General features: G+C 61.4%; 1 protein-coding gene across 1 annotated transcript in view; it reads left to right on the plus strand.

Annotated features, from left to right (window-relative positions):
* Positions 1–1,834: 1,834 nt before the first annotated feature.
* Positions 1,835–27,416, plus strand: part of MLF2 (myeloid leukemia factor 2) — a 41,536-nt gene continuing 15,954 nt past the window's right edge. Inside the window, exons 1-6 of the mRNA XM_072129778.1 lie at positions 1,835–1,992; positions 4,697–4,786; positions 4,901–5,033; positions 5,131–5,166; positions 9,824–9,877; positions 10,006–10,137. Coding sequence (XP_071985879.1) covers positions 4,734–4,786; positions 4,901–5,033; positions 5,131–5,166; positions 9,824–9,877; positions 10,006–10,137 — 408 coding nt within the window. The 5' untranslated portion in view covers positions 1,835–1,992; positions 4,697–4,733. The remainder of the gene's footprint in view (positions 1,993–4,696; positions 4,787–4,900; positions 5,034–5,130; positions 5,167–9,823; positions 9,878–10,005; positions 10,138–27,416) is intronic.

Genomic DNA, 27,416 nt, shown 5'->3' on the forward strand with positions numbered 1-27,416 from the left:
AACTCGCGCGTGAAAAACGCCAGTGGAGAAGGGGCCTCAGAGGGGGGAAAAAACTATTATCCAAAATATATAAATTTATTATAAATAATATTAGAGAACCAGACCCACATATAAGTAAAAGAAAATGGGAAAGAGATATTGGAGTGCTATCGGATAAACATTGGACGAACATCTTCCAAAATATGAACATTGTATGCTCAGAAGCAATCAGTCTGATTCAGTTCAAAATAATATATAGATTGTACTACGCCCCGACTATGATCAATCGGTTTAAGAGAACAAAGAACGTAAAATGCCCGAAGTGCCAGGAACAAAATGCAGATTTCTTCCACATGATGTGGAACTGTAATGCGGTATTGGAATTTTGGGAGGATATACATATAAGGGTGAGCCGTGTATCAGGACTGACGGTCCCTAAGACACCAGATGTCTTTTTGTTGGGAAATACGTGTGATATCGCTGGTACCTCACATCAGGTTAGATGGCTGGGAATGGCACTACAGGCGGCTCGCTGTATACTGATTTATAACTGGATATCCCCTAAAAGACCATCCATAGCAGAATGGCATAAGAGATTAGATAGAATAAAAATTTTTGAAAAAATTAAATATATAGAATTAGGAAAGGAGAAAAGGTGGCAAAAAAGATGGCTAGACGATAATGTAGAGAACTAACTGTGAGGAGGAATTATGTGTGTATATATGTGTCTGTATGCTTTTTTTTTTTTCTCGCTGACTGGGAGGGGTGGGGAGGGAGGGAAAGGAATAGATTAGGAGGAAAGAAAAAGTAAGAGGGAATCTGAGGATAAAGAATAGCACTATGATATCAAACATTTATTGTTGTAGTTAAGGTGATTATAAACAAGCTGTATAAGTGAAAGTGTTATGGTTATTGTTGATTGTTGAGATGCTCAGATATCAATAATATATAGTGGATTATTTGAGATGTATAGCATATTTCTAATGTACTAAAAGGTTGTTTAACACTGTGTTGATATCTTGTGATTGTTAAAATTATCCCTCGCTTTTGATTAATGTTATTTGTAATATTGATGGAAAATTTGAATAAAGAAATAAAAAAAAAAAAAAAAAAACCTAAAAGTTAAAATCACCCCCTTTCCCTAGAACTGATATAAAATGTAATAAAGAGCAAAAATCGCTGCGTCCCAAAATGCCCGATCTATCAAAATAATAGCGGTTATTGCCGCTGTTGAAACCAATAACAGAAAATGTCGCCCAAATGTCCGAAACGCGACTTTTACATCACATAATAAATGGAATAAAAAGTGACTAAAATGTTGCACCGTCCTGAAAATGTCAGCAGTGAAAGCGTTGCCTCCTTTAGCGATCAGTGACCCCTCCCCCCGCGCCGTGCAGCGAGGGATCAGCGGCAGAAGATGGAGAAATGGGTTTTTTAGTTTGATTTTTGAAAATGTATTAAAACGCAATAAAACCTATAAATCCGGTGTCTCCGGGATCGGCGGACGTGTTATATGGAGCGCGTTTTCGCCTCTGGTAACTTTCCAGCTTCCAGCGTACGGCGCAGAATAACATCACAGAGAAGGAAAATGTGTGACGCAGGAAATACGCCGCGCACAGATCTGTACACGGAACAGGAAGAAATTACGGAGAACGAGAAATGAGCGAAAAAGCCCTCCGCCCTAAAGGGGTTAATTAATGCGGGTCAGTGTATAAGTGGGGCGCGGACAGACCCCAGTGCGCCTGCGCAGTGCGCCGCTCTCCGATAATAGCTGCAGGTGTTTCTAGCGACCTCTAGAGGCGGGCGGTCTGTATGGCAGATACTTCTAAACATAGCCTACAGTGGCCACGCCCCTCGCGACATCACATGGTGCGCAGTGCATCCTGGGGGAAAGACGGAAGTACTAAGGCTCTTCTCCGTTATGGAAGAGAGGGCAGTGTGACGTCACTTCCGCTGCCAGGCTGTGTTATTGTTGTGCAGGGGCCGCACGGAACCGACCGCTGAGGGGAACAGGTAACGGGGTGACCCGGGGAAAAGCGCAGGGGCTGCGGCCCGGGCCATAGGAACAGCAGAGAGGAGGAGATCACCGGCTCCTGTGTACAGCAGAGAGGAGGAGATCGCCGGCTCCTGTGTACAGCAGAGAGGAGGAGATCACCGGCTCCTGTGTACAGCAGAGAGGAGGAGATCACCGGCTCCTGTGTACAGCAGAGAGGAGGAGATCACCGGCTCCTGTGTGCAGCAGAGAGGAGGAGATCACCGGCTCCTGTGTACAGCGGAGAGGAGGAGATCACCGGCTCCTGTGTACAGCAGAGAGGAGGAGATCGCCGGCTCCTGTGTACAGCGGAGAGGAGGAGATCACCGGCTCCTGTGTGCAGCAGAGAGGAGGAGATCGCCGGCTCCTGTGTACAGCAGAGAGGAGGAGATCACCGGCTCCTGTGTGCAGCAGAGAGGAGGAGATCACCGGCTCCTGTGTACAGCAGAGAGGAGGAGATCGCCGGCTCCTGTGTACAGCAGAGAGGAGGAGATCACCGGCTCCTGTGTGCAGCGGAGAGGAGGAGATCACCGGCTCCTGTGTGCAGCAGAGAGGAGGAGATCACCGGCTCCTGTGTACAGCGGAGAGGAGGAGATCGCCGGCTCCTGTGTGCAGCAGAGAGGAGGAGATCACCGGCTCCTGTGTACAGCAGAGAGGAGGAGATCACCGGCTCCTGTGTGCAGCAGAGAGGAGGAGATCGCCGGCTCCTGTGTACAGCAGAGAGGAGGAGATCACCGGCTCCTGTGTACAGCAGAGAGGAGGAGATCACCGGCTCCTGTGTACAGCAGAGAGGAGGAGATCACCGGCTCCTGTGTGCAGCAGAGAGGAGGAGATCACCGGCTCCTGTGTACAGCGGAGAGGAGGAGATCACCGGCTCCTGTGTACAGCGGAGAGGAGGAGATCACCGGCTCCTGTGTACAGCGGAGAGGAGGAGATCACCGGCTCCTGTGTGCAGCAGAGAGGAGGAGATCACCGGCTCCTGTGTACAGCGGAGAGGAGGAGATCACCGGCTCCTGTGTGCAGCAGAGAGGAGGAGATCACCGGCTCCTGTGTACAGCGGAGAGGAGGAGATCACCGGCTCCTGTGTGCAGCAGAGAGGAGGAGATCACCGGCTCCTGTGTACAGCAGAGAGGAGGAGATCACCGGCTCCTGTGTACAGCAGAGAGGAGGAGATCACCGGCTCCTGTGTACAGCAGAGAGGAGGAGATCACCGGCTCCTGTGTACAGCGGAGAGGAGGAGATCACCGGCTCCTGTGTACAGCGGAGAGGAGGAGATCACCGGCTCCTGTGTACAGCGGAGAGGAGGTGATCACCGGCTCCTGTGTACAGCGGAGAGGAGGAGATCACCGGCTCCTGTGTACAGCGGAGAGGAGGAGATCACCGGCTCCTGTGTATAGCAGAGAGGAGGAGATCACCGGCTCCTGTGTGCAGCAGAGAGGAGGAGATCGCCGGCTCCTGTGTGCAGCAGAGAGGAGGAGATCACCGGCTCCTGTGTGCAGCAGAGAGGAGGAGATCACCGGCTCCTGTGTACAGCAGAGAGGAGGAGATCACCGGCTCCTGTGTACAGCAGAGAGGAGGAGATCACCGGCTCCTGTGTACAGCAGAGAGGAGGAGATCACCGGCTCCTGTGTACAGCGGAGAGGAGGAGATCACCGGCTCCTGTGTACAGCGGAGAGGGGGAGGTCGCCGGCTCCTGTGTACAGCAGAGAGGAGGAGATCACCGGCTCCTGTGTACAGCGGAGAGGAGGAGATCACCGGCTCCTGTGTACAGCGGAGAGGAGGAGATCACCGGCTCCTGTGTACAGCGGAGAGGAGGAGATCACCGGCTCCTGTGTACAGCGGAGAGGAGGAGATCACCGGCTCCTGTGTACAGCGGAGAGGGGGAGGTCGCCGGCTCCGGCGTGTGCAGCGGAGAGGGGGAGGTCGCCGGCTCCGGCGTGTGCAGCGGAGAGGGGGAGGTCGCCGGCTCCGGCGTGTGCAGCGGAGAGGGGGAGGTCGCCGGCTCCGGCGTGTGCAGCGGAGAGGGGGAGGTCGCCGGCTCCGGCGTGTGCAGCGGAGAGGGGGAGGTCGCCGGCTCCGGCGTGTGCAGCGGAGAGGGGGAGGTCGCCGGCTCCGGCGTGTGCAGCGGAGAGGGGGAGGTCGCCGGCTCCGGCGTGTGCAGCGGAGAGGGGGAGGTCGCCGGCTCCGGCGTGTGCAGCGGAGAGGGGGAGGTCGCCGGCTCCGGCGTGTGCAGCGGAGAGGGGGAGGTCGCCGGCTCCGGCGTGTGCAGCGGAGAGGGGGAGGTCGCCGGCTCCGGCGTGTGCAGCGGAGAGGGGGAGGTCGCCGGCTCCGGCGTGTGCAGCGGAGAGGGGGAGGTCGCCGGCTCCGGCGTGTGCAGCGGAGAGGGGGAGGTCGCCGGCTCCGGCGTGTGCAGCGGAGAGGGGGAGGTCGCCGGCTCCGGCGTGTGCAGCGGAGAGGGGGAGGTCGCCGGCTCCGGCGTGTGCAGCGGAGAGGGGGAGGTCGCCGGCTCCGGCGTGTGCAGCGGAGAGGGGGAGGTCGCCGGCGTGTGCAGCGGAGAGGGGGAGGTCGCCGGCGTGTGCAGCGGAGAGGGGGAGGTCGCCGGCGTGTGCAGCGGAGAGGGGGAGGTCGCCGGCTCCGGCGTGTAGCATTTGCTGACTCCTTCCTTTTCTTTCCCATTTTCTATAGATTGCTATAAGGAATATTCTGATAATTCTCGGTCGTTATGTTTCGCTTCATGAGAGACACGGACCCCCAGGATCCCGCCATGTTCCTGATGTGAGTGCCCCCTCCTCTGACCATGGACAATGTGTCTGATACTTATTTCTATACATCTGGCATCGGACATGACCTGGGGGGGCGCTGTTTTTCATGGTTTTTCTCTCCTCGCAGGGATCCGTTTGCTCTGCACCGCCAGCACATGAGACGCATGTTCTCTGGTAATTTTGGGATGTCGCCTTTCCTGAGCCTGACTGATGGCAGTGTCCCGGCTCTTCCACGCTCAGGGGGACACCGTGACCTCCAGGTGACAACTGCGACTACCATTGCACTGTCTACACTTAAACATAATGTGACTCTAATCTCTGACCTCTCCCTCTTTCCATGTGTGTCGAATGTGCCAGGCCGGAGCGCTGAGCCCGTTTGGCATGATGGGAATGGTAAGTGCTGTCACATGGCCTAATACTAAAGAACTGTCTATATGTATCAGCCCTTTAAGGATTAGACACTATTGTATGAGACACTGACACTAGAGCAGAACACTGACGGTCTACATCACATTCATATACTGGAAGCAGCAACATGAACAAGTGGGAGGATCTGAGGGTCTGACAAAGCTGACCACTGCTGGCTATGATAGAAAGGTGTCAGGACACACAGGACATGGCAGCTCGCTGTGTATGGGGGTGTAGTCACAGAGGGGTCAGAGCACCCATGCTGACCCCTGACCCCTGCTGGCTATGATAGAAAGGTGTCAGGACACACAGGACATGGCAGCTCGCTGTGTATGGTGGTGTAGTCACAGAGAGGTCAGAGCACCCATGCTGACCCCTTACCACTGCTGGCTATGATAGAAAGGTGTCAGGACACACAGGACATGGCAGCTCGCTGTGTATGAGGGGTGTAGTCACAGAGGGATCAGAGCGCCCATGCTGACCCCTGACCACTGCTGGCTATGATAGAAAGGTGTCAGGACACACAGGACATGGCAGCTCGCTGTGTATGGGAGGTGTAGTCACAGAGGGGTCAGAGCACCCATGCTGACCCCTGACCACTGCTGGCTATGATAGAAAGGTGTCAGGACACACAGGACATGGCAGCTCGCTGTGTATGGGAGGTGTAGTCACAGAGGGGTCAGAGCGCCCATGCTGACCCCTGACCACTGCTGGCTATGATAGAAAGGTGTCAGGACACACAGGACATGGCAGCTCGCTGTGTATGGGGGGTGTAGTCACAGAGGGGTCAGAGTGCCCATGCTGACCCCTGACCACTGCTGGCTATGATAGAAAGGTGTCAGGACACACAGGACATGGCAGCTCACTGTGTATGGGGGGTGTAGTCACAGAGAGGTCAGAGCACCCATGCTGCCCCCTGACCACTGCTGGCTATGATAGAAAGGTGTCAGGACACAGGACATGGCAGCTCGCTGTGTATGGGGGGTGTAGTCACAGAGAGGTCAGAGCGTCCATGCTGAGCCCTGACCACTGCTGGCTATGATAGAAAGGTGTCAGGACACACAGGACATGGCAGCTCGCTGTGTATGGGGGTGTAGTCACAGAGAGGTCAGAGCACCCATGCTGACCCCTGACCACTGCTGGTAATGATAGAAAGGTGTCAGGACACACAGGACATGGCAGCTCGCTGTGTATGGGGGGTGTAGTCACAGAGGGGTCAGAGTGCCCATGCTGACCCCTGACCACTGCTGGCTATGATAGAAAGGTGTCAGGACACACAGGACATGGCAGCTCGCTGTGTATGGGGGGTGTAGTCACAGAGGGGTCAGAGCACCCATGCTGACCCCTGACCACTGCTGGCTATGATAGAAAGGTGTCAGGACACACAGGACATGGCAGCTCGCTGTGTATGGGGGGTGTAGTCACAGAGGGGTCAGAGCGCCCATGCTGACCCCTGACCACTGCTGGCTATGATAGAAAGGTGTCAGGACACACAGGACATGGCAGCTCGCTGTGTATGGGGGGGTGTAGTCACAGAGGGGTCAGAGCACCCATGCTGACCCCTGACCACTGCTGGCTATGATAGAAAGGTGTCAGGACACACAGGACATGGCAGCTCGCTGTGTATGGGGGGTGTAGTCACAGAGGGGTCAGAGCGCCCATGCTGACCCCTGACCACTGCTGACTATGATAGAAAGGTGTCAGGACACACAGGACATGGCAGCTCGCTGTGTATGGGGAGTGTAGTCACTGAGGGGTCAGAGCGCCCATGCTGACCCCTGACCACTGCTGGTTATGATAGAAAGGTGTCAGGACACAGGACATGGCAGCTCGCTGTGTATGGGGGGTGTAGTCACAGAGGGGTCAGAGCACCCATGCTGACCCCTGACCACTGCTGGCTATGATAGAAAGGTGTCAGGACACACAGGACATGGCAGCTCGCTGTGTATGGGGGGTGTAGTCACAGAGGGGTCAGAGCGCCCATGCTGACTCCTGACCACTGCTGGCTATGATAGAAAGGTGTCAGGACACACAGGACATGGCAGCTCGCTGTGTATGGGGGGTGTAGTCACAGAGAGGTCAGAGCACCCATGCTGACCCCTGACCACTGCTGGCTATGATAGAAAGGTGTCAGGACACACAGGACATGGCAGCTCGCTGTGTATGGGGGTGTAGTCACAGAGGGGTCAGAGCACCCATGCTGACCCCTGACCACTGCTGGCTATGATAGAAAGGTGTCAGGACACAGGACATGGCAGCTCGCTGTGTATGGGGGGTGTAGTCAGAGTGAGGTCAGAGCACCCATGCAGACCCCTGACCACTGCTGGCTATGATAGAAAGGTGTCAGGACACACAGGACATGGCAGCTCGCTGTGTATGGGGAGTGTAGTCACTGAGGGGTCAGAGCGCCCATGCTGACCCCTGACCACTGCTGGCTATGGTGTCAGGACACACAGGACATGGCAGCTCGCTGTGTATGGGGGGTGTAGTCACAGAGGGGTCAGAGCACCCATGCTGACCCCTGCTGGCTATGATAGAAAGGTGTCAGGACACACAGGACATGGCACCTCGCTGTGTATGGAGGGTGTAATCACAGGGTGTAGTCACAGAGGGGTCAGAGCGCCCATGCTGACCCCTGACCACTGCTGGCTATGATGGAAAGGTGCCAGGACACACAGGACATGGCAGCTCGCTGTGTATGGGGGGTGTAGTCACAGAGGGGTCAGAGCACCCATGCTGACCCCTGACCACTGCTGGCTATGATGGAAAGGTGCCAGGACACACAGGACATGGCAGCTCGCTGTGTATGGGGGGTGTAGTCACAGAGGGGTCAGAGCGCCCATGCTGACCCCTGACCACTGCTGGCTATGATAGAAAGGTGTCAGGACACACAGGACATGGCAGCTCGCTGTGTATGGGGGGTGTAGTCACAGAGGGGTCAGAGCTCCCATGCTGACCCCTGACCACTGCTGGCTATGTTAGAAAGGTGTCAGGACACAGGACATGGCAGCTCGCTGTGTATGGGGGGGTGTAGTCACAGAGGGATCAGAGCGCCCATGCTGACCCCTGACCACTGCTGGCTATGATAGAAAGGTGTCAGGACACACAGGACATGGCAGCTCGCTGTGTATGGGGGGTGTAGTCACAGAGGGGTCAGAGCGCCCATGCTGACCCCTGACCACTGCTGGCTATGATAGAAAGGTGTCAGGACACAGGACATGGCAGCTCGCTGTGTATGGGGGGGTGTAGTCACAGAGGGATCAGAGCGCCCATGCTGACCCCTGACCACTGCTGGCTATGATAGAAAGGTGTCAGGACACACAGGACATGGCAGCTCGCTGTGTATGGGGGGTGTAGTCACAGAGGGGTCAGAGCGCCCATGCTGACCCCTGACCACTGCTGGCTATGATAGAAAGGTGTCAGGACACAGGACATGGCAGCTCGCTGTGTATGGGGGGTGTAGTCACAGAGGGATCAGAGCACCCATGCTGACCCCTGACCACTGCTGGCTATGATAGAAAGGTGTCAGGACACACAGGACATGGCAGCTCGCTGTGTATGGGGGGTGTAGTCACAGAGGGGTCAGAGCGCCCATGCTGACCCCTGACTACTGCTGGCTATGATAGAAAGGTGTCAGGACACACAGGACAAGGCAGCTCGCTGTGTATGGGGGGTGTAGTCACAGAGGGATCAGAGCGCCCATGCTGACCCCTGACCACTGCTGGCTATGATAGAAAGGTGTCAGGACACAGGACATGGCAGCTCGCTGTGTATGGGAGGTGTAGTCACAGAGGGGTCAGAGCTCCCATGCTGACCCCTGACCACTGCTGGCTATGATAGAAAGGTGTCAGGACACACAGGACATGGCAGCTCGCTGTGTATGGGGGGTGTAGTCACAGAGGGGTCAGAGCGCCCATGCTGACCCCTGACCACTGCTGGCTATGATAGAAAGGTGTCAGGACACACAGGACATGGCAGCTCGCTGTGCATGGGGGGTGTAGTCACAGAGAGGTCAGAGCGCCCATGCTGACCCCTGACCACTGCTGGCTATGATAGAAAGGTGTCAGGACACACAGGACATGGCAGCTCGCTGTGCATGGGGGGTGTAGTCACAGAGAGGTCAGAGCGCCCATGCTGACCCCTGACCACTGCTGGCTATGATAGAAAGGTGTCAGGACACAGGACATGGCAGCTCGCTGTGTATGGGGGGTGTAGTCACAGAAGGGTCAGAGCGCCCATGCTGACCCCTGACCACTGCCAGCTATGATAGAAAGGTGTCAGGACACACAGGACATGGCAGCTCGCTGTGCATGGGGGGTGTAGTCACAGAGGGGTCAGAGCGCCCATGCTGACCCCTGACCACTGCCAGCTATGATAGAAAGGTGTCAGGACACACAGGACATGGCAGCTCGCTGTGTATGGGGGGTGCAGTCACAGAGGGGTCAGAGCACCCATGCTGACCCCTGACAACTGCTGGCTATGATAGAAAGGTGTCAGGACACACAGGACATGGCAGCTCGCTGTGTATGGGGGTGCAGTCACAGAGGGGTCAGAGCGCCCATGCTGACCCCTGACTATAGGGCATTACAGGGTTTGGGATGGAGGTGTTGCCCTTGTATTGATCTGTGTTGTGTCTGTGCAGGGCGGAGGGTTTATGGACATGTTCTCCATGATGAATGACCTGATGGGAGGAATGGTGAGTACATATATGTGATCTTCTTCCCTGATGTTCCGTGTGTGCGGTGATTACTCTGGTGGTGTCGGTCCGCATCCTGTCGCCTCCTCTCTCTGTTTTGTCTCTTACTTGGGGTTTTCTTCCATCAGGATCAGATCACCAGCGGCTCGAACTGCCAGACCTTCTCGTCTTCTACAGTCATCTCCTACTCCAACATGGGGGGCAGCGGAGCCCCTAAAGTCTACCAGGAGACCTCGCAGATGCGCCACGCGCCTGGAGGGGTGAGTACATTGTGCAGAATAGGGGATTGGGGTCTGAGCACCGGGACCCAGATCAGTCATGGAAATAAGGGTCCTCCCTGCAGAAATGTGCAGAGAAAGTCCTGGATCTGATCAGTAGGGACTAGAGGTTCTTATAGGGTCTACAGCAGACGGTGAGGCCCAACCATATGTGTTACCTGCTACATGCAGGGCTGCGCCCCTATCAGCTAGGGCATTGAATGGATACTGGTCTTGGCTATGCCATGTATGGGCACCCTTAGGCCCCACCCATGTCACCCAATGGCCATTTGTTTTAGAAGGTTAATAAGAATCCAAAATGAAAGAATCCAGTGACCGCTCCGGGCGGCAGAGCTATGGCTGAGTCTATGCACTCCTATGTATACACCCGGTGCCAGGTACAGGGAGTCCTCTGCCCTCTGGACCCCCCCCCCGGCTGAGGGATCCGGTATATGCTGAGTGCGGGGCTGCCCTCCTATGTATAGACCCGGTGCCAGGTACAGGGCGTCCTCTGCCCTCTGGACCCCCCGGCTGAGGGATCCGGTATATGCTGAGTGCGGGGCTGCCCTCCTATGTATACACCCGGTGCCAGGTACAGGGCGTCCTCTGCCCTCTGGACCCCCCCCCCGGCTGAGGGATCCGGTATATGCTGAGTGCGGGGCTGCCCTCCTATGTATACACCCGGTGCCAGGTACAGGGCGTCCTCTGCCCTCTGGACCCCCCGGCTGAGGGATCGGGTATATGCTGAGTGCGGGGCTGCCCTCCTATGTATAGACCCGGTGCCAGGTACAGGGCGTCCCCTGCCCTCTGGACCCCCCCGGCTGAGGGATCCGGTATATGCTGAGTGCGGGGCTGCCCTCCTATGTATACACCCGGTGCCAGGTACAGGGCGTCCTCTGCCCTCTGGACCCCCCGGCTGAGGGATCCGGTATATGCTGAGTGCGGGGCTGCGCTCCTATGTATAGACCCGGTGCCAGGTACAGGGCGTCCTCTGCCCTCTGGACCCCCCGGCTGAGGGATCGGGTATATGCTGAGTGCGGGGCTGCCCTCCTATGTATAGACCCGGTGCCAGGTACAGGGCGTCCTCTGCCCTCTGGACCCCCCGGCTGAGGGATCGGGTATATGCTGAGTGCGGGGCTGCCCTCCTATGTATAGACCCGGTGCCAGGTACAGGGTGTCCTCTGCCCTCTGGACCCCCCCGGCTGAGGTATCCGGTATATGCTGAGTGCGGGGCTGCCCTCCTATGTATACACCCGGTGCCAGGTACAGGGCGTCCTCTGCCCTCTGGACCCCCCGGCTGAGGGATCCGGTATATGCTGAGTGCGGGGCTGCCCTCCTATGTATACACCCGGTGCCAGGTACAGGGCGTCCTCTGCCCTCTGGACCCCCCGGCTGAGGGATCCGGTATATGCTGAGTGCGGGGCTGCACTCCTATGTATAGACCCGGTGCCAGGTACAGGGTGTCCTCTGCCCTCTGGACCCCCCGGCTGAGGGATCCGGTATATGCTGAGTGCGGGGCTGCGCTCCTATGTATAGACCCGGTGCCAGGTACAGGGCGTCCTCTGCCCTCTGGACCCCCCGGCTGAGGGATCCGGTATATGCTGAGTGCGGGGCTGCCCTCCTATGTATACACCCGGTGCCAGGTACAGGGCGTCCTCTGCCCTCTGGACCCCCCGGCTGAAGGATCCGGTATATGCTGAGTGCGGGGCTGCCCTCCTATGTATAGACCCGGTGCCAGGTACAGGGTGTCCTCTGCCCTCTGGACCCCCCGGCTGAGGGATCCGGTATATGCTGAGTGCGGGGCTGCCCTCCTATGTATACACCCGGTGCCAGGTACAGGGCGTCCTCTGCCCTCTGGACCCCCCCGGCTGAGGGATCCGGTATATGCTGAGTGCGGGGCTGCCCTCCTATGTATACACCCGGTGCCAGGTACAGGGCGTCCTCTGCCCTCTGGACCCCCCCGGCTGAGGGATCCGGTATATGCTGAGTGCGGGGCTGCCCTCCTATGTATACACCCGGTGCCAGGTACAGGGCGTCCTCTGCCCTCTGGACCCCCCGGCTGAGGGATCTGGTATATGCTGAGTGCGGGGCTGCGCTCCTATGTATACACCCGGTGCCAGGTACAGGGCGTCCTCTGCCCTCTGGACCCCCCGGCTGAGGGATCCGGTATATGCTGAGTGCGGGGCTGCCCTCCTATGTATAGACCCGGTGCCAGGTACAGGGTGTCCTCTGCCCTCTGGACCCCCCGGCTGAGGGATCCGGTATATGCTGAGTGCGGGGCTGCCCTCCTATGTATACACCCGGTGCCAGGTACAGGGCGTCCTCTGCCCTCTGGACCCCCCCGGCTGAGGGATCCGGTATATGCTGAGTGCGGGGCTGCCCTCCTATGTATACACCCGGTGCCAGGTACAGGGCGTCCTCTGCCCTCTGGACCCCCCCGGCTGAGGGATCCGGTATATGCTGAGTGCGGGGCTGCCCTCCTATGTATAGACCCGGTGCCAGGTACAGGGCGTCCTCTGCCCTCTGGACCCCCCGGCTGAGGGATCCGGTATATGCTGAGTGCGGGGCTGCCCTCCTATGTATACACCCGGTGCCAGGTACAGGGCGTCCTCTGCCCTCTGGACCCCCCGGCTGAGGGATCCGGTATATGCTGAGTGCGGGGCTGCCCTCCTATGTATACACCCGGTGCCAGGTACAGGGCGTCCTCTGCCCTCTGGACCCCCCCGGCTGAGGGATCGGGTATATGCTGAGTGCGGGGCTGCCCTCCTATGTATACACCCGGTGCCAGGTACAGGGCGTCCTCTGCCCTCTGGACCCCCCCGGCTGAGGGATCCGGTATATGCTGAGTGCGGGGCTGCCCTCCTATGTATACACCCGGTGCCAGGTACAGGGTGTCCTCTGCCCTCTGGACCCCCCGGCTGAGGGATCCGGTATATGCTGAGTGCGGGGCTGCCCTCCTATGTATACACCCGGTGCCAGGTACAGGGCGTCCTCTGCCCTCTGGACCCCCCGGCTGAGGGATCCGGTATATGCTGAGTGCGGGGCTGCCCTCCTATGTATACACCCGGTGCCAGGTACAGGGCGTCCTCTGCCCTCTGGACCCCCCGGCTGAGGGATCCGGTATATGCTGAGTGCGGGGCTGCGCTCCTATGTATACACCCGGTGCCAGGTACAGGGCGTCCTCTGCCCTCTGGACCCCCCCGGCTGAGGGATCCGGTATATGCTGAGTGCGGGGCTGCCCTCCTATGTATACACCCGGTGCCAGGTACAGGGCGTCCTCTGCCCTCTGGACCCCCCGGCTGAGGGATCCGGTATATGCTGAGTGCGGGGCTGCCCTCCTATGTATACACCCGGTGCCAGGTACAGGGTGTCCTCTGCCCTCTGGACCCCCCCCCCCCCCCCCCCGGCTGAGGGATCCGGTATATGCTGAGTGCGGGGCTGCCCTCCTATGTATACACCCGGTGCCAGGTACAGGGTGTCCTCTGCCCTCTGGACCCCCCCCGGCTGAGGGATCCGGTATATGCTGAGTGCGGGGCTGCCCTCCTATGTATAGACCCGGTGCCAGGTACAGGGCGTCCTCTGCCCTCTGGACCCCCCCCCCCCCCGGCTGAGGGATCCGGTATATGCTGAGTGCGGGGCTGCCCTCCTATGTATAGACCCGGTGCCAGGTACAGGGCGTCCTCTGCCCTCTGGACCCCCCCGGCTGAAGGATCCGGTATATGCTGAGTGCGGGGCTGCCCTCCTATGTATACACCCGGTTCCAGGTACAGGGTGTCCTCTGCCCTCTGGACCCCCCCGGCTGAGGGATCCGGTATATGCTGAGTGCGGGGCTGCCCTCCTATGTATAGACCCGGTGCCAGGTACAGGGCGTCCTCTGCCCTCTGGACCCCCCGGCTGAGGGATCCGGTATATGCTGAGTGCGGGGCTGCGCTCCTATGTATACACCCGGTGCCAGGTACAGGGCGTCCTCTGCCCTCTGGACCCCCCGGCTGAGGGATCCGGTATATGCTGAGTGCGGGGCTGCCCTCCTATGTATACACCCGGTGCCAGGTACAGGGTGTCCTCTGCCCTCTGGACCCCCCGGCTGAGGGATCCGGTATATGCTGAGTGCGGGGCTGCCCTCCTATGTATACACCCGGTGCCAGGTACAGGGCGTCCTCTGCCCTCTGGACCCCCCGGCTGAGGGATCCGGTATATGCTGAGTGCGGGGCTGCGCTCCTATGTATACACCCGGTGCCAGGTACAGGGCGTCCTCTGCCCTCTGGACCCCCCCGGCTGAGGGATCCGGTATATGCTGAGTGCGGGGCTGCACTCCTATGTATACACCCGGTGCCAGGTACAGGGCGTCCTCTGCCCTCTGGACCCCCCGGCTGAGGGATCCGGTATATGCTGAGTGCGGGGCTGCGCTCCTATGTATACACCCGGTGCCAGGTACAGGGCGTCCTCTGCCCTCTGGACCCCCCCCGGCTGAGGGATCCGGTATATGCTGAGTGCGGGGCTGCCCTCCTATGTATAGACCCGGTGCCAGGTACAGGGTGTCCTCTGCCCTCTGGACCCCCCGGCTGAGGGATCCGGTATATACTGAGTGCGGGGCTGCCCTCCTATGTATACACCCGGTGCCAGGTACAGGGAGTCCTCTGCCCTCTGGACCCCCCCGGCTGAGGGATCCGGTATATGCTGAGTGCGGGGCTGCCCTCCTATGTATACACCCGGTGCCAGGTACAGGGCGTCCTCTGCCCTCTGGACCCCCCCGGCTGAGGGATCCGGTATATGCTGAGTGCGGGGCTGCGCTCCTATGTATAGACCCGGTGCCAGGTACAGGGCGTCCTCTGCCCTCTGGACCCCCCCCCCCGGCTGAGGGATCGGGTATATGCTGAGTGCGGGGCTGCCCTCCTATGTATACACCCGGTGCCAGGTACAGGGTGTCCTCTGCCCTCTGGACCCCCCCGGCTGAGGGATTGGGTATATGCTGAGTGCGGGGCTGCGCTCCTATGTATAGACCCGGTGCCAGGTACAGGGCGTCCTCTGCCCTCTGGACCCCCCCGGCTGAGGGATCCGGTATATGCTGAGTGCGGGGCTGCCCTCCTATGTATACACCCGGTGCCAGGTACAGGGCGTCCTCTGCCCTCTGGACCCCCCCGGCTGAGGGATTCGGTATATGCTGAGTGCGGGGCTGCCCTCCTATGTATACACCCGGTGCCAGGTACAGGGTGTCCTCTGCCCTCTGGACCCCCCCGGCTGAGGGATCCGGTATATGCTGAGTGCGGGGCTGCCCTCCTATGTATACACCCGGTGCCAGGTACAGGGCGTCCTCTGCCCTCTGGACCCCCGGGCTGAGGGATCCGGTATATGCTGAGTGCGGGGCTGCCCTCCTATGTATACACCCGGTGCCAGGTACAGGGCGTCCTCTGCCCTCTGGACCCCCCGGCTGAGGGATCCGGTATATGCTGAGTGCGGGGCTGCCCTCCTATGTATACACCCGGTGCCAGGTACAGGGCGTCCTCTGCCCTCTGGACCCCCCGGCTGAGGGATCCGGTATATGCTGAGTGCGGGGCTGCACTCCTATGTATAGACCCGGTGCCAGGTACAGGGCGTCCTCTGCCCTCTGGACCCCCCGGCTGAGGGATCGGGTATATGCTGAGTGCGGGGCTGCCCTCCTATGTATACACCCGGTGCCAGGTACAGGGCGTCCTCTGCCCTCTGGACCCCCCCGGCTGAGGGATCCGGTATATGCTGAGTGCGGGGCTGCACTCCTATGTATACACCCGGTGCCAGGTACAGGGTGTCCTCTGCCCTCTGGACCCCCCCGGCTGAGGGATCCGGTATATGCTGAGTGCGGGGCTGCCCTCCTATGTATAGACCCGGTGCCAGGTACAGGGTGTCCTCTGCCCTCTGGACCCCCCCGGCTGAGGGATCCGGTATATGCTGAGTGCGGGGCTGCCCTCCTATGTATACACCCGGTGCCAGGTACAGGGCGTCCTCTGCCCTCTGGACCCCCCGGCTGAGGGATCCGGTATATGCTGAGTGCGGGGCTGCCCTCCTATGTATAGACCCGGTGCCAGGTACAGGGTGTCCTCTGCCCTCTGGACCCCCCCGGCTGAGGGATCGGGTATATGCTGAGTGCGGGGCTGCGCTCCTATGTATACACCCGGTGCCAGGTACAGGGCGTCCTCTGCCCTCTGGACCCCCCGGCTGAGGGATCGGGTATATGCTGAGTGCGGGGCTGCCCTCCTATGTATACACCCGGTGCCAGGTACAGGGCGTCCTCTGCCCTCTGGACCCCCCGGCTGAGGGATCCGGTATATGCTGAGTGCGGGGCTGCGCTCCTATGTATACACCCGGTGCCAGGTACAGGGTGTCCTCTGCCCTCTGGACCCCCCGGCTGAGGGATCCGGTATATGCTGAGTGCGGGGCTGCCCTCCTATGTATACACCCGGTGCCAGGTACAGGGCGTCCTCTGCCCTCTGGACCCCCCCGGCTGAGGGATCCGGTATATGCTGAGTGCGGGGCTGCCCTCCTATGTATACACCCGGTGCCAGGTACAGGGCGTCCTCTGCCCTCTGGACCCCCCGGCTGAGGGATCCGGTATATGCTGAGTGCGGGGCTGCACTCCTATGTATACACCCGGTGCCAGGTACAGGGTGTCCTCTGCCCTCTGGACCCCCCCGGCTGAGGGATCCGGTATATGCTGAGTGCGGGGCTGCCCTCCTATGTATAGACCCGGTGCCAGGTACAGGGCGTCCTCTGCCCTCTGGACCCCCCCGGCTGAGGGATCGGGTATATGCTGAGTGCGGGGCTGCCCTCCTATGTATACACCCGGTGCCAGGTACAGGGCGTCCTCTGCCCTCTGGACCCCCCGGCTGAGGGATCCGGTATATGCTGAGTGCGGGGCTGCCCTCCTATGTATACACCCGGTGCCAGGTACAGGGCGTCCTCTGCCCTCTGGACCCCCCGGCTGAGGGATCCGGTATATGCTGAGTGCGGGGCTGCCCTCCTATGTATAGACCCGGTGCCAGGTACAGGGTGTCCTCTGCCCTCTGGACCCCCCGGCTGAGGGATCCGGTATATGCTGAGTGCGGGGCTGCCCTCCTATGTATACACCCGGTGCCAGGTACAGGGCGTCCCCTGCCCTCTGGACCCCCCCGGCTGAGGGATCCGGTATATGCTGAGTGCGGGGCTGCCCTCCTATGTATACACCCGGTGCCAGGTACAGGGCGTCCTCTGCCCTCTGGACCCCCCGGCTGAGGGATCGGGTATATGCTGAGTGCGGGGCTGCGCTCCTATGTATACACCCGGTGCCAGGTACAGGGCGTCCTCTGCCCTCTGGACCCCCCCGGCTGAGGGATCCGGTATATGCTGAGTGCGGGGCTGCACTCCTATGTATACACCCGGTGCCAGGTACAGGGTGTCCTCTGCCCTCTGGACCCCCCGGCTGAGGGATCCGGTATATGCTGAGTGCGGGGCTGCGCTCCTATGTATACACCCGGTGCCAGGTACAGGGCGTCCTCTGCCCTCTGGACCCCCCGGCTGAGGGATCCGGTATATGCTGAGTGCGGGGCTGCCCTCCTATGTATACACCCGGTGCCAGGTACAGGGCGTCCTCTGCCCTCTGGACCCCCCGGCTGAGGGATCCGGTATATGCTGAGTGCGGGGCTGCCCTCCTATGTATAGACCCGGTGCCAGGTACAGGGTGTCCTCTGCCCTCTGGACCCCCCGGCTGAGGGATCCGGTATATGCTGAGTGCGGGGCTGCGCTCCTATGTATACACCCGGTGCCAGGTACAGGGCGTCCTCTGCCCTCTGGACCCCCCCCCCCCCCCGGCTGAGGGATCCGGTATATGCTGAGTGCGGGGCTGCCCTCCTATGTATAGACCCGGTGCCAGGTACAGGGCGCCCTCTGCCCTCTGGACCCCCCGGCTGAGGGATCCGGTATATGCTGAGTGCGGGGCTGCCCTCCTATGTATACACCCGGTGCCAGGTACAGGGCGTCCTCTGCCCTCTGGACCCCCCGGCTGAGGGATCCGGTATATGCTGAGTGCGGGGCTGCCCTCCTATGTATAGACCCGGTGCCAGGTACAGGGTGTCCTCTGCCCTCTGGACCCCCCGGCTGAGGGATCCGGTATATGCTGAGTGCGGGGCTGCGCTCCTATGTATACACCCGGTGCCAGGTACAGGGCGTCCTCTGCCCTCTGGACCCCCCCCCCCCCCGGCTGAGGGATCCGGTATATGCTGAGTGCGGGGCTGCCCTCCTATGTATAGACCCGGTGCCAGGTACAGGGCGCCCTCTGCCCTCTGGACCCCCCGGCTGAGGGATCCGGTATATGCTGAGTGCGGGGCTGCCCTCCTATGTATACACCCGGTGCCAGGTACAGGGCGTCCTCTGCCCTCTGGACCCCCCCCCCCCCGGCTGAGGGATCCGGTATATGCTGAGTGCGGGGCTGCCCTCCTATGTATAGACCCGGTGCCAGGTACAGGGCGCCCTCTGCCCTCTGGACCCCCCGGCTGAGGGATCCGGTATATGCTGAGTGCGGGGCTGCCCTCCTATGTATACACCTGGTGCCAGGTACAGGGCGTCCTCTGCCCTCTGGACCCCCCGGCTGAGGGATCCGGTATATGCTGAGTGCGGGGCTGCCCTCCTATGTATACACCCGGTGCCAGGTACAGGGTGTCCTCTGCCCTCTGGACCCCCCCCGGCTGAGGGATCCGGTATATGCTGAGTGCGGGGCTGCACTCCTATGTATACACCCGGTGCCAGGTACAGGGCGTCCTCTGCCCTCTGGACCCCCCGGCTGAGGGATCCGGTATATGCTGAGTGCGGGGCTGCCCTCCTATGTATACACCCGGTGCCAGGTACAGGGCGTCCTCTGCCCTCTGGACCCCCGGGCTGAGGGATCCGGTATATGCTGAGTGCGGGGCTGCCCTCCTATGTATACACCCGGTGCCAGGTACAGGGTGTCCTCTGCCCTCTGGACCCCCCCGGCTGAGGGATCCGGTATATGCTGAGTGCGGGGCTGCCCTCCTATGTATACACCCGGTGCCAGGTACAGGGCGTCCTCTGCCCTCTGGACCCCCCGGCTGAGGGATCCGGTATATGCTGAGTGCGGGGCTGCCCTCCTATGTATACACCCGGTGCCAGGTACAGGGCGTCCTCTGCCCTCTGGACCCCCCGGCTGAGGGATCCGGTATATGCTGAGTGCGGGGCTGCGCTCCTATGTATACACCCGGTGCCAGGTACAGGGCGTCCTCTGCCCTCTGGACCCCCCCGGCTGAGGGATCCGGTATATGCTGAGTGCGGGGCTGCGCTCCTATGTATAGACCCGGTGCCAGGTACAGGGTGTCCTCTGCCCTCTGGACCCCCCGGCTGAGGGATCCGGTATATGCTGAGTGCGGGGCTGCGCTCCTATGTATACACCCGGTGCCAGGTACAGGGCGTCCTCTGCCCTCTGGACCCCCCGGCTGAGGGATCCGGTATATGCTGAGTGCGGGGCTGCCCTCCTATGTATACACCCGGTGCCAGGTACAGGGCGTCCTCTGCCCTCTGGACCCCCCGGCTGAGGGATCCGGTATATGCTGAGTGCGGGGCTGCCCTCCTATGTATAGACCCGGTGCCAGGTACAGGGCGTCCTCTGCCCTCTGGACCCCCCCGGCTGAGGGATCCGGTATATGCTGAGTGCGGGGCTGCGCTCCTATGTATACACCCGGTGCCAGGTACAGGGAGTCCTCTGCCCTCTGGACCCCCCCCCCGGCTGAGGGATCCGGTATATGCTGAGTGCGGGGCTGCCCTCCTATGTATACACCCGGTGCCAGGTACAGGGCGTCCTCTGCCCTCTGGACCCCCCCGGCTGAGGGATCCGGTATATGCTGAGTGCGGGGCTGCCCTCCTATGTATACACCCGGTGCCAGGTACAGGGCGTCCTCTGCCCTCTGGACCCCCCGGCTGAGGGATCCGGTATATGCTGAGTGCGGGGCTGCCCTCCTATGTATAGACCCGGTGCCAGGTACAGGGCGTCCTCTGCCCTCTGGACCCCCCGGCTGAGGGATCCGGTATATGCTGAGTGCGGGGCTGCCCTCCTATGTATAGACCCGGTGCCAGGTACAGGGCGTCCTCTGCCCTCTGGACCCCCCCGGCTGAGGGATCCGGTATATGCTGAGTGCGGGGCTGCACTCCTATGTATACACCCGGTGCCAGGTACAGGGCGTCCTCTGCCCTCTGGACCCCCCCCGGCTGAGGGATCCGGTATATGCTGAGTGCGGGGCTGCCCTCCTATGTATACACCCGGTGCCAGGTACAGGGCGTCCTCTGCCCTCTGGACCCCCCCCGGCTGAGGGATCCGGTATATGCTGAGTGCGGGGCTGCGCTCCTATGTATAGACCCGGTGCCAGGTACAGGGTGTCCTCTGCCCTCTGGACCCCCCCGGCTGAGGGATCCGGTATATGCTGAGTGCGGGGCTGCCCTCCTATGTATAGACCCGGTGCCAGGTACAGGGTGTCCTCTGCCCTCTGGACCCCCCGGCTGAGGGATCCGGTATATGCTGAGTGCGGGGCTGCCCTCCTATGTATACACCCGGTGCCAGGTACAGGGTGTCCTCTGCCCTCTGGACCCCCCGGCTGAGGGATCCGGTATATGCTGAGTTCGGGGCTGCCCTCCTATGTATAGACCCGGTGCCAGGTACAGGGTGTCCTCTGCCCTCTGGACCCCCCCGGCTGAGGGATCCGGTATATGCTGAGTGCGGGGCTGCCCTCCTATGTATACACCCGGTGCCAGGTACAGGGTGTCCTCTGCCCTCTGGACCCCCCGGCTGAGGGATCCGGTATATGCTGAGTGCGGGGCTGCCCTCCTATGTATACACCCGGTGCCAGGTACAGGGTGTCCTCTGCCCTCTGGACCCCCCGGCTGATGGATCCGGTATATGCTGAGTGCGGGGCTGCCCTCCTATGTATACACCCGGTGCCAGGTACAGGGCGTCCTCTGCCCTCTGGACCCCCCGGCTGAGGGATCCGGTATATGCTGAGTGCGGGGCTGCGCTCCTATGTATAGACCCGGTGCCAGGTACAGGGCGTCCTCTGCCCTCTGGACCCCCCCCCCGGCTGAGGGATCTGGTATATGCTGAGTGCGGGGCTGCGCTCCTATGTATACACCCGGTGCCAGGTACAGGGCGTCCTCTGCCCTCTGGACCCCCCCCGGCTGAGGGATCCGGTATATGCTGAGTGCGGGGCTGCCCTCCTATGTATACACCCGGTGCCAGGTACAGGGTGTCCTCTGCCCTCTGGACCCCCCGGCTGAGGGATCCGGTATATGCTGAGTGCGGGGCTGCCCTCCTATGTATACACCCGGTGCCAGGTACAGGGCGTCCTCTGCCCTCTGGACCCCCCGGCTGAGGGATCCGGTATATGCTGAGTGCGGGGCTGCCCTCCTATGTATACACCCGGTGCCAGGTACAGGGTGTCCTCTGCCCTCTGGACCCCCCGGCTGAGGGATCCGGTATATGCTGAGTGCGGGGCTGCCCTCCTATGTATACACCCGGTGCCAGGTACAGGGTGTCCTCTGCCCTCTGGACCCCCCCCGGCTGAGGGATCCGGTATATGCTGAGTGCGGGGCTGCCCTCCTATGTATACACCCGGTGCCAGGTACAGGGTGTCCTCTGCCCTCTGGACCCCCCGGCTGATGGATCCGGTATATGCTGAGTGCGGGGCTGCCCTCCTATGTATACACCCGGTGCCAGGTACAGGGCGTCCTCTGCCCTCTGGACCCCCCCGGCTGAGGGATCCGGTATATGCTGAGTGCGGGGCTGCCCTCCTATGTATACACCCGGTGCCAGGTACAGGGCGTCCTCTGCCCTCTGGACCCCCCCGGCTGAGGGATCCGGTATATGCTGAGTGCGGGGCTGCCCTCCTATGTATACACCCGGTGCCAGGTACAGGGCGTCCTCTGCCCTCTGGACCCCCCCCCCCCCGGCTGAGGGATCCGGTATATGCTGAGTGCGGGGCTGCACTCCTATGTATACACCCGGTGCCAGGTACAGGGCGTCCTCTGCCCTCTGGACCCCCCGGCTGAGGGATCCGGTATATACTGAGTGCGGGGCTGCACTCCTATGTATACACCCGGTGCCAGGTACAGGGCGTCCTCTGCCCTCTGGACCCCCCGGCTGAGGGATCCGGTATATGCTGAGTGCGGGGCTGCCCTCCTATGTATACACCCGGTGCCAGGTACAGGGTGTCCTCTGCCCTCTGGACCCCCCCGGCTGAGGGATCCGGTATATGCTGAGTGCGGGGCTGCGCTCCTATGTATACACCCGGTGCCAGGTACAGGGTGTCCTCTGCCCTCTGGACCCCCCGGCTGAGGGATCCGGTATATGCTGAGTGCGGGGCTGCCCTCCTATGTATACACCCGGTGCCAGGTACAGGGTGTCCTCTGCCCTCTGGACCCCCCCCGGCTGAGGGATCCGGTATATGCTGAGTGCGGGGCTGCCCTCCTATGTATACACCCGGTGCCAGGTACAGGGCGTCCTCTGCCCTCTGGACCCCCCGGCTGAGGGATCCGGTATATGCTGAGTGCGGGGCTGCCCTCCTATGTATACACCCGGTGCCAGGTACAGGGCGTCCTCTGCCCTCTGGACCCCCCCGGCTGAGGGATCCGGTATATGCTGAGTGCGGGGCTGCCCTCCTATGTATACACCCGGTGCCAGGTACAGGGCGTCCTCTGCCCTCTGGACCCCCCCCCCCCCCGGCTGAGGGATCCGGTATATGCTGAGTGCGGGGCTGCCCTCCTATGTATAGACCCGGTGCCAGGTACAGGGCGCCCTCTGCCCTCTGGACCCCCCGGCTGAGGGATCCGGTATATGCTGAGTGCGGGGCTGCCCTCCTATGTATACACCCGGTGCCAGGTACAGGGTGTCCTCTGCCCTCTGGACCCCCCCGGCTGAGGGATCCGGTATATGCTGAGTGCGGGGCTGCCCTCCTATGTATACACCCGGTGCCAGGTACAGGGCGTCCTCTGCCCTCTGGACCCCCGGGCTGAGGGATCCGGTATATGCTGAGTGCGGGGCTGCGCTCCTATGTATACACCCGGTGCCAGGTACAGGGTGTCCTCTGCCCTCTGGACCCCCCCCCCCGGCTGAGGGATCCGGTATATGCTGAGTGCGGGGCTGCGCTCCTATGTATACACTCGGTGCCAGGTACAGGGCGTCCTCTGCCCTCTGGACCCCCCGGCTGAGGGATCCGGTATATGCTGAGTGCGGGGCTGCACTCCTATGTATAGACCCGGTGCCAGGTACAGGGCGTCCTCTGCCCTCTGGACCCCCCCGGCTGAAGGATCCGGTATATGCTGAGTGCGGGGCTGCCCTCCTATGTATAGACCCGGTGCCAGGTACAGGGCGTCCTCTGCCCTCTGGACCCCCCGGCTGAGGGATCCGGTATATGCTGAGTGCGGGGCTGCACTCCTATGTATACACCCGGTGCCAGGTACAGGGTGTCCTCTGCCCTCTGGACCCCCCCGGCTGAGGGATCCGGTATATGCTGAGTGCGGGGCTGCCCTCCTATGTATACACCCGGTGCCAGGTACAGGGCGTCCTCTGCCCTCTGGACCCCCCGGCTGAGGGATCCGGTATATGCTGAGTGCGGGGCTGCCCTCCTATGTATAGACCCGGTGCCAGGTACAGGGCGTCCTCTGCCCTCTGGACCCCCCGGCTGAGGGATCTGGTATATGCTGAGTGCGGGGCTGCCCTCCTATGTATACACCCGGTGCCAGGTACAGGGCGTCCTCTGCCCTCTGGACCCCCCGGCTGAGGGATCCGGTATATGCTGAGTGCGGGGCTGCCCTCCTATGTATAGACCCGGTGCCAGGTACAGGGCGTCCTCTGCCCTCTGGACCCCCCGGCTGAGGGATCCGGTATATGCTGAGTGCGGGGCTGCCCTCCTATGTATACACCCGGTGCCAGGTACAGGGCGTCCTCTGCCCTCTGGACCCCCCGGCTGAGGGATCCGGTATATGCTGAGTGCGGGGCTGCACTCCTATGTATACACCCGGTGCCAGGTACAGGGCGTCCTCTGCCCTCTGGACACCCCCGGCTGAGGGATCCGGTATATGCTGAGTGCGGGGCTGCGCTCCTATGTATAGACCCGGTGCCAGGTACAGGGCGTCCTCTGCCCTCTGGACCCCCCGGCTGAGGGATCCGGTATATGCTGAGTGCGGGGCTGCCCTCCTATGTATACACCCGGTGCCAGGTACAGGGCGTCCTCTGCCCTCTGGACCCCCCGGCTGAGGGATCCGGTATATGCTGAGTGCGGGGCTGCACTCCTATGTATAGACCCGGTGCCAGGTACAGGGCGTCCTCTGCCCTCTGGACCCCCCGGCTGAGGGATCGGGTATATGCTGAGTGCGGGGCTGCCCTCCTATGTATAGACCCGGTGCCAGGTACAGGGCGTCCTCTGCCCTCTGGACCCCCCGGCTGAGGGATCCGGTATATGCTGAGTGCGGGGCTGCCCTCCTATGTATAGACCCGGTGCCAGGTACAGGGCGTCCTCTGCCCTCTGGACCCCCCCCGGCTGAGGGATCCGGTATATGCTGAGTGCGGGGCTGCCCTCCTATGTATGCACCCGGTGCCAGGTACAGGGTGTCCTCTGCCCTCTGGACCCCCCGGCTTAGGGATCGGGTATATGCTGAGTGCGGGGCTGCACTCCTATGTATACACCCGGTGCCAGGTACAGGGCGTCCTCTGCCCTCTGGACCCCCCGGCTTAGGGATCGGGTATATGCTGAGTGCGGGGCTGCCCTCCTATGTATAGACCCGGTGCCAGGTACAGGGCGTCCTCTGCCCTCTGGACCCCCCGGCTTAGGGATCGGGTATATGCTGAGTGCGGGGCTGCCCTCCTATGTATAGACCCGGTGCCAGGTACAGGGCGTCCTCTGCCCTCTGGACCCCCCCGGCTGAGGGATCCGGTATATGCTGAGTGCGGGGCTGCCCTCCTATGTATACACCCGGTGCCAGGTACAGGGTGTCCTCTGCCCTCTGGACCCCCCGGCTGAGGGATCCGGTATATGCTGAGTGCGGGGCTGCCCTCCTATGTATAGACCCGGTGCCAGGTACAGGGTGTCCTCTGCCCTCTGGACCCCCCGGCTGATGGATCCGGTATATGCTGAGTGCGGGGCTGCCCTCCTATGTATAGACCCGGTGCCAGGTACAGGGTGTCCTCTGCCCTCTGGACCCCCCGGCTGAGGGATCCGGTATATGCTGAGTGCGGGGCTGCGCTCCTATGTATAGACCCGGTGCCAGGTACAGGGAGTCCTCTGCCCTCCTGACCCCCCGGCTGAGGGATCCGGTATATGCTGAGTGCGGGGCTGCACTCCTATGTATAGACCCGGTGCCAGGTACAGGGTGTCCTCTGCCCTCTGGACCCCCCCCCGGCTGATGGATCCGGTATATGCTGAGTGCGGGGCTGCACTCCTATGTATACACCCGGTGCCAGGTACAGGGCGTCCTCTGCCCTCTGGACCCCCCCGGCTGAGGGATCCGGTATATGCTGAGTGCGGGGCTGCGCTCCTATGTATACACCCGGTGCCAGGTACAGGGCGTCCTCTGCCCTCTGGACCCCCCCGGCTGAGGGATCCGGTATATGCTGAGTGCGGGGCTGCCCTCCTATGTATACACCCGGTGCCAGGTACAGGGTGTCCTCTGCCCTCTGGACCCCCCCGGCTGAGGGATCCGGTATATGCTGAGTGCGGGGCTGCCCTCCTATGTATACACCCGGTGCCAGGTACAGGGAGTCCTCTGCCCTCTGGACCCCCCCCCCCGGCTGAGGGATCGGGTATATGCTGAGTGCGGGGCTGCGCTCCTATGTATACACCCGGTGCCAGGTACAGGGCGTCCTCTGCCCTCTGGACCCCCCCGGCTGAGGGATCCGGTATATGCTGAGTGCGGGGCTGCCCTCCTATGTATACACCCGGTGCCAGGTACAGGGTGTCCTCTGCCCTCTGGACCCCCCCCGGCTGAGGGATCCGGTATATGCTGAGTGCGGGGCTGCGCTCCTATGTATACACCCGGTGCCAGGTACAGGGCGTCCTCTGCCCTCTGGACCCCCCGGCTGAGGGATCCGGTATATGCTGAGTGCGGGGCTGCCCTCCTATGTATAGAACAGGTACAGGGTGTCCTCTGCCCTCTGGACCCCCCCGGCTGAGGGATCCGGTATATGCTGAGTGCGGGGCTGCACTCCTATGTATAGACCCGGTGCCAGGTACAGGGCGTCCTCTGCCCTCTGGACCCCCCCGGCTGAGGGATCCGGTATATGCTGAGTGCGGGGCTGCCCTCCTATGTATAGACCCGGTGCCAGGTACAGGGCGTCCTCTGCCCTCTGGACCCCCCCCGGCTGAGGGATCCGGTATATGCTGAGTGCGGGGCTGCACTCCTATGTATACACCCGGTGCCAGGTACAGGGCGTCCTCTGCCCTCTGGACCCCCCGGCTGAGGGATCGGGTATATGCTGAGTGCGGGGCTGCCCTCCTATGTATACACCCGGTGCCAGGTACAGGGTGTCCTCTGCCCTCTGGACCCCCCGGCTGAGGGATCCGGTATATGCTGAGTGCGGGGCTGCCCTCCTATGTATACACCCGGTGCCAGGTACAGGGTGTCCTCTGCCCTCTGGACCCCCCCCGGCTGATGGATCCGGTATATGCTGAGTGCGGGGCTGCCCTCCTATGTATAGACCAGGTACAGGGTGTCCTCTGCCCTCTGGACCCCCCGGCTGAGGGATCCGGTATATGCTGAGTGCGGGGCTGCGCTCCTATGTATACACCCGGTGCCAGGTACAGGGCGTCCTCTGCCCTCTGGACCCCCCGGCTGAGGGATCCGGTATATGCTGAGTGCGGGGCTGCCCTCCTATGTATACACCCGGTGCCAGGTACAGGGCGTCCTCTGCCCTCTGGACCCCCCGGCTGAGGGATCCGGTATATGCTGAGTGCGGGGCTGCACTCCTATGTATACACCCGGTGCCAGGTACAGGGCGTCCTCTGCCCTCTGGACCCCCCGGCTGAGGGATCCGGTATATGCTGAGTGCGGGGCTGCACTCCTATGTATACACCCGGTGCCAGGTACAGGGCGTCCTCTGCCCTCTGGACCCCCCGGCTGAGGGATCCGGTATATGCTGAGTGCGGGGCTGCCCTCCTATGTATACACCCGGTGCCAGGTACAGGGCGTCCTCTGCCCTCTGGACCCCCCGGCTGAGGGATCCGGTATATGCTGAGTGCGGGGCTGCACTCCTATGTATAGACCCGGTGCCAGGTACAGGGTGT

Source organism: Engystomops pustulosus, chromosome 11 (assembly GCF_040894005.1).
Source record: "Engystomops pustulosus chromosome 11, aEngPut4.maternal, whole genome shotgun sequence".
Classification (NCBI taxonomy): Eukaryota; Metazoa; Chordata; class Amphibia; order Anura; family Leptodactylidae; genus Engystomops; species Engystomops pustulosus.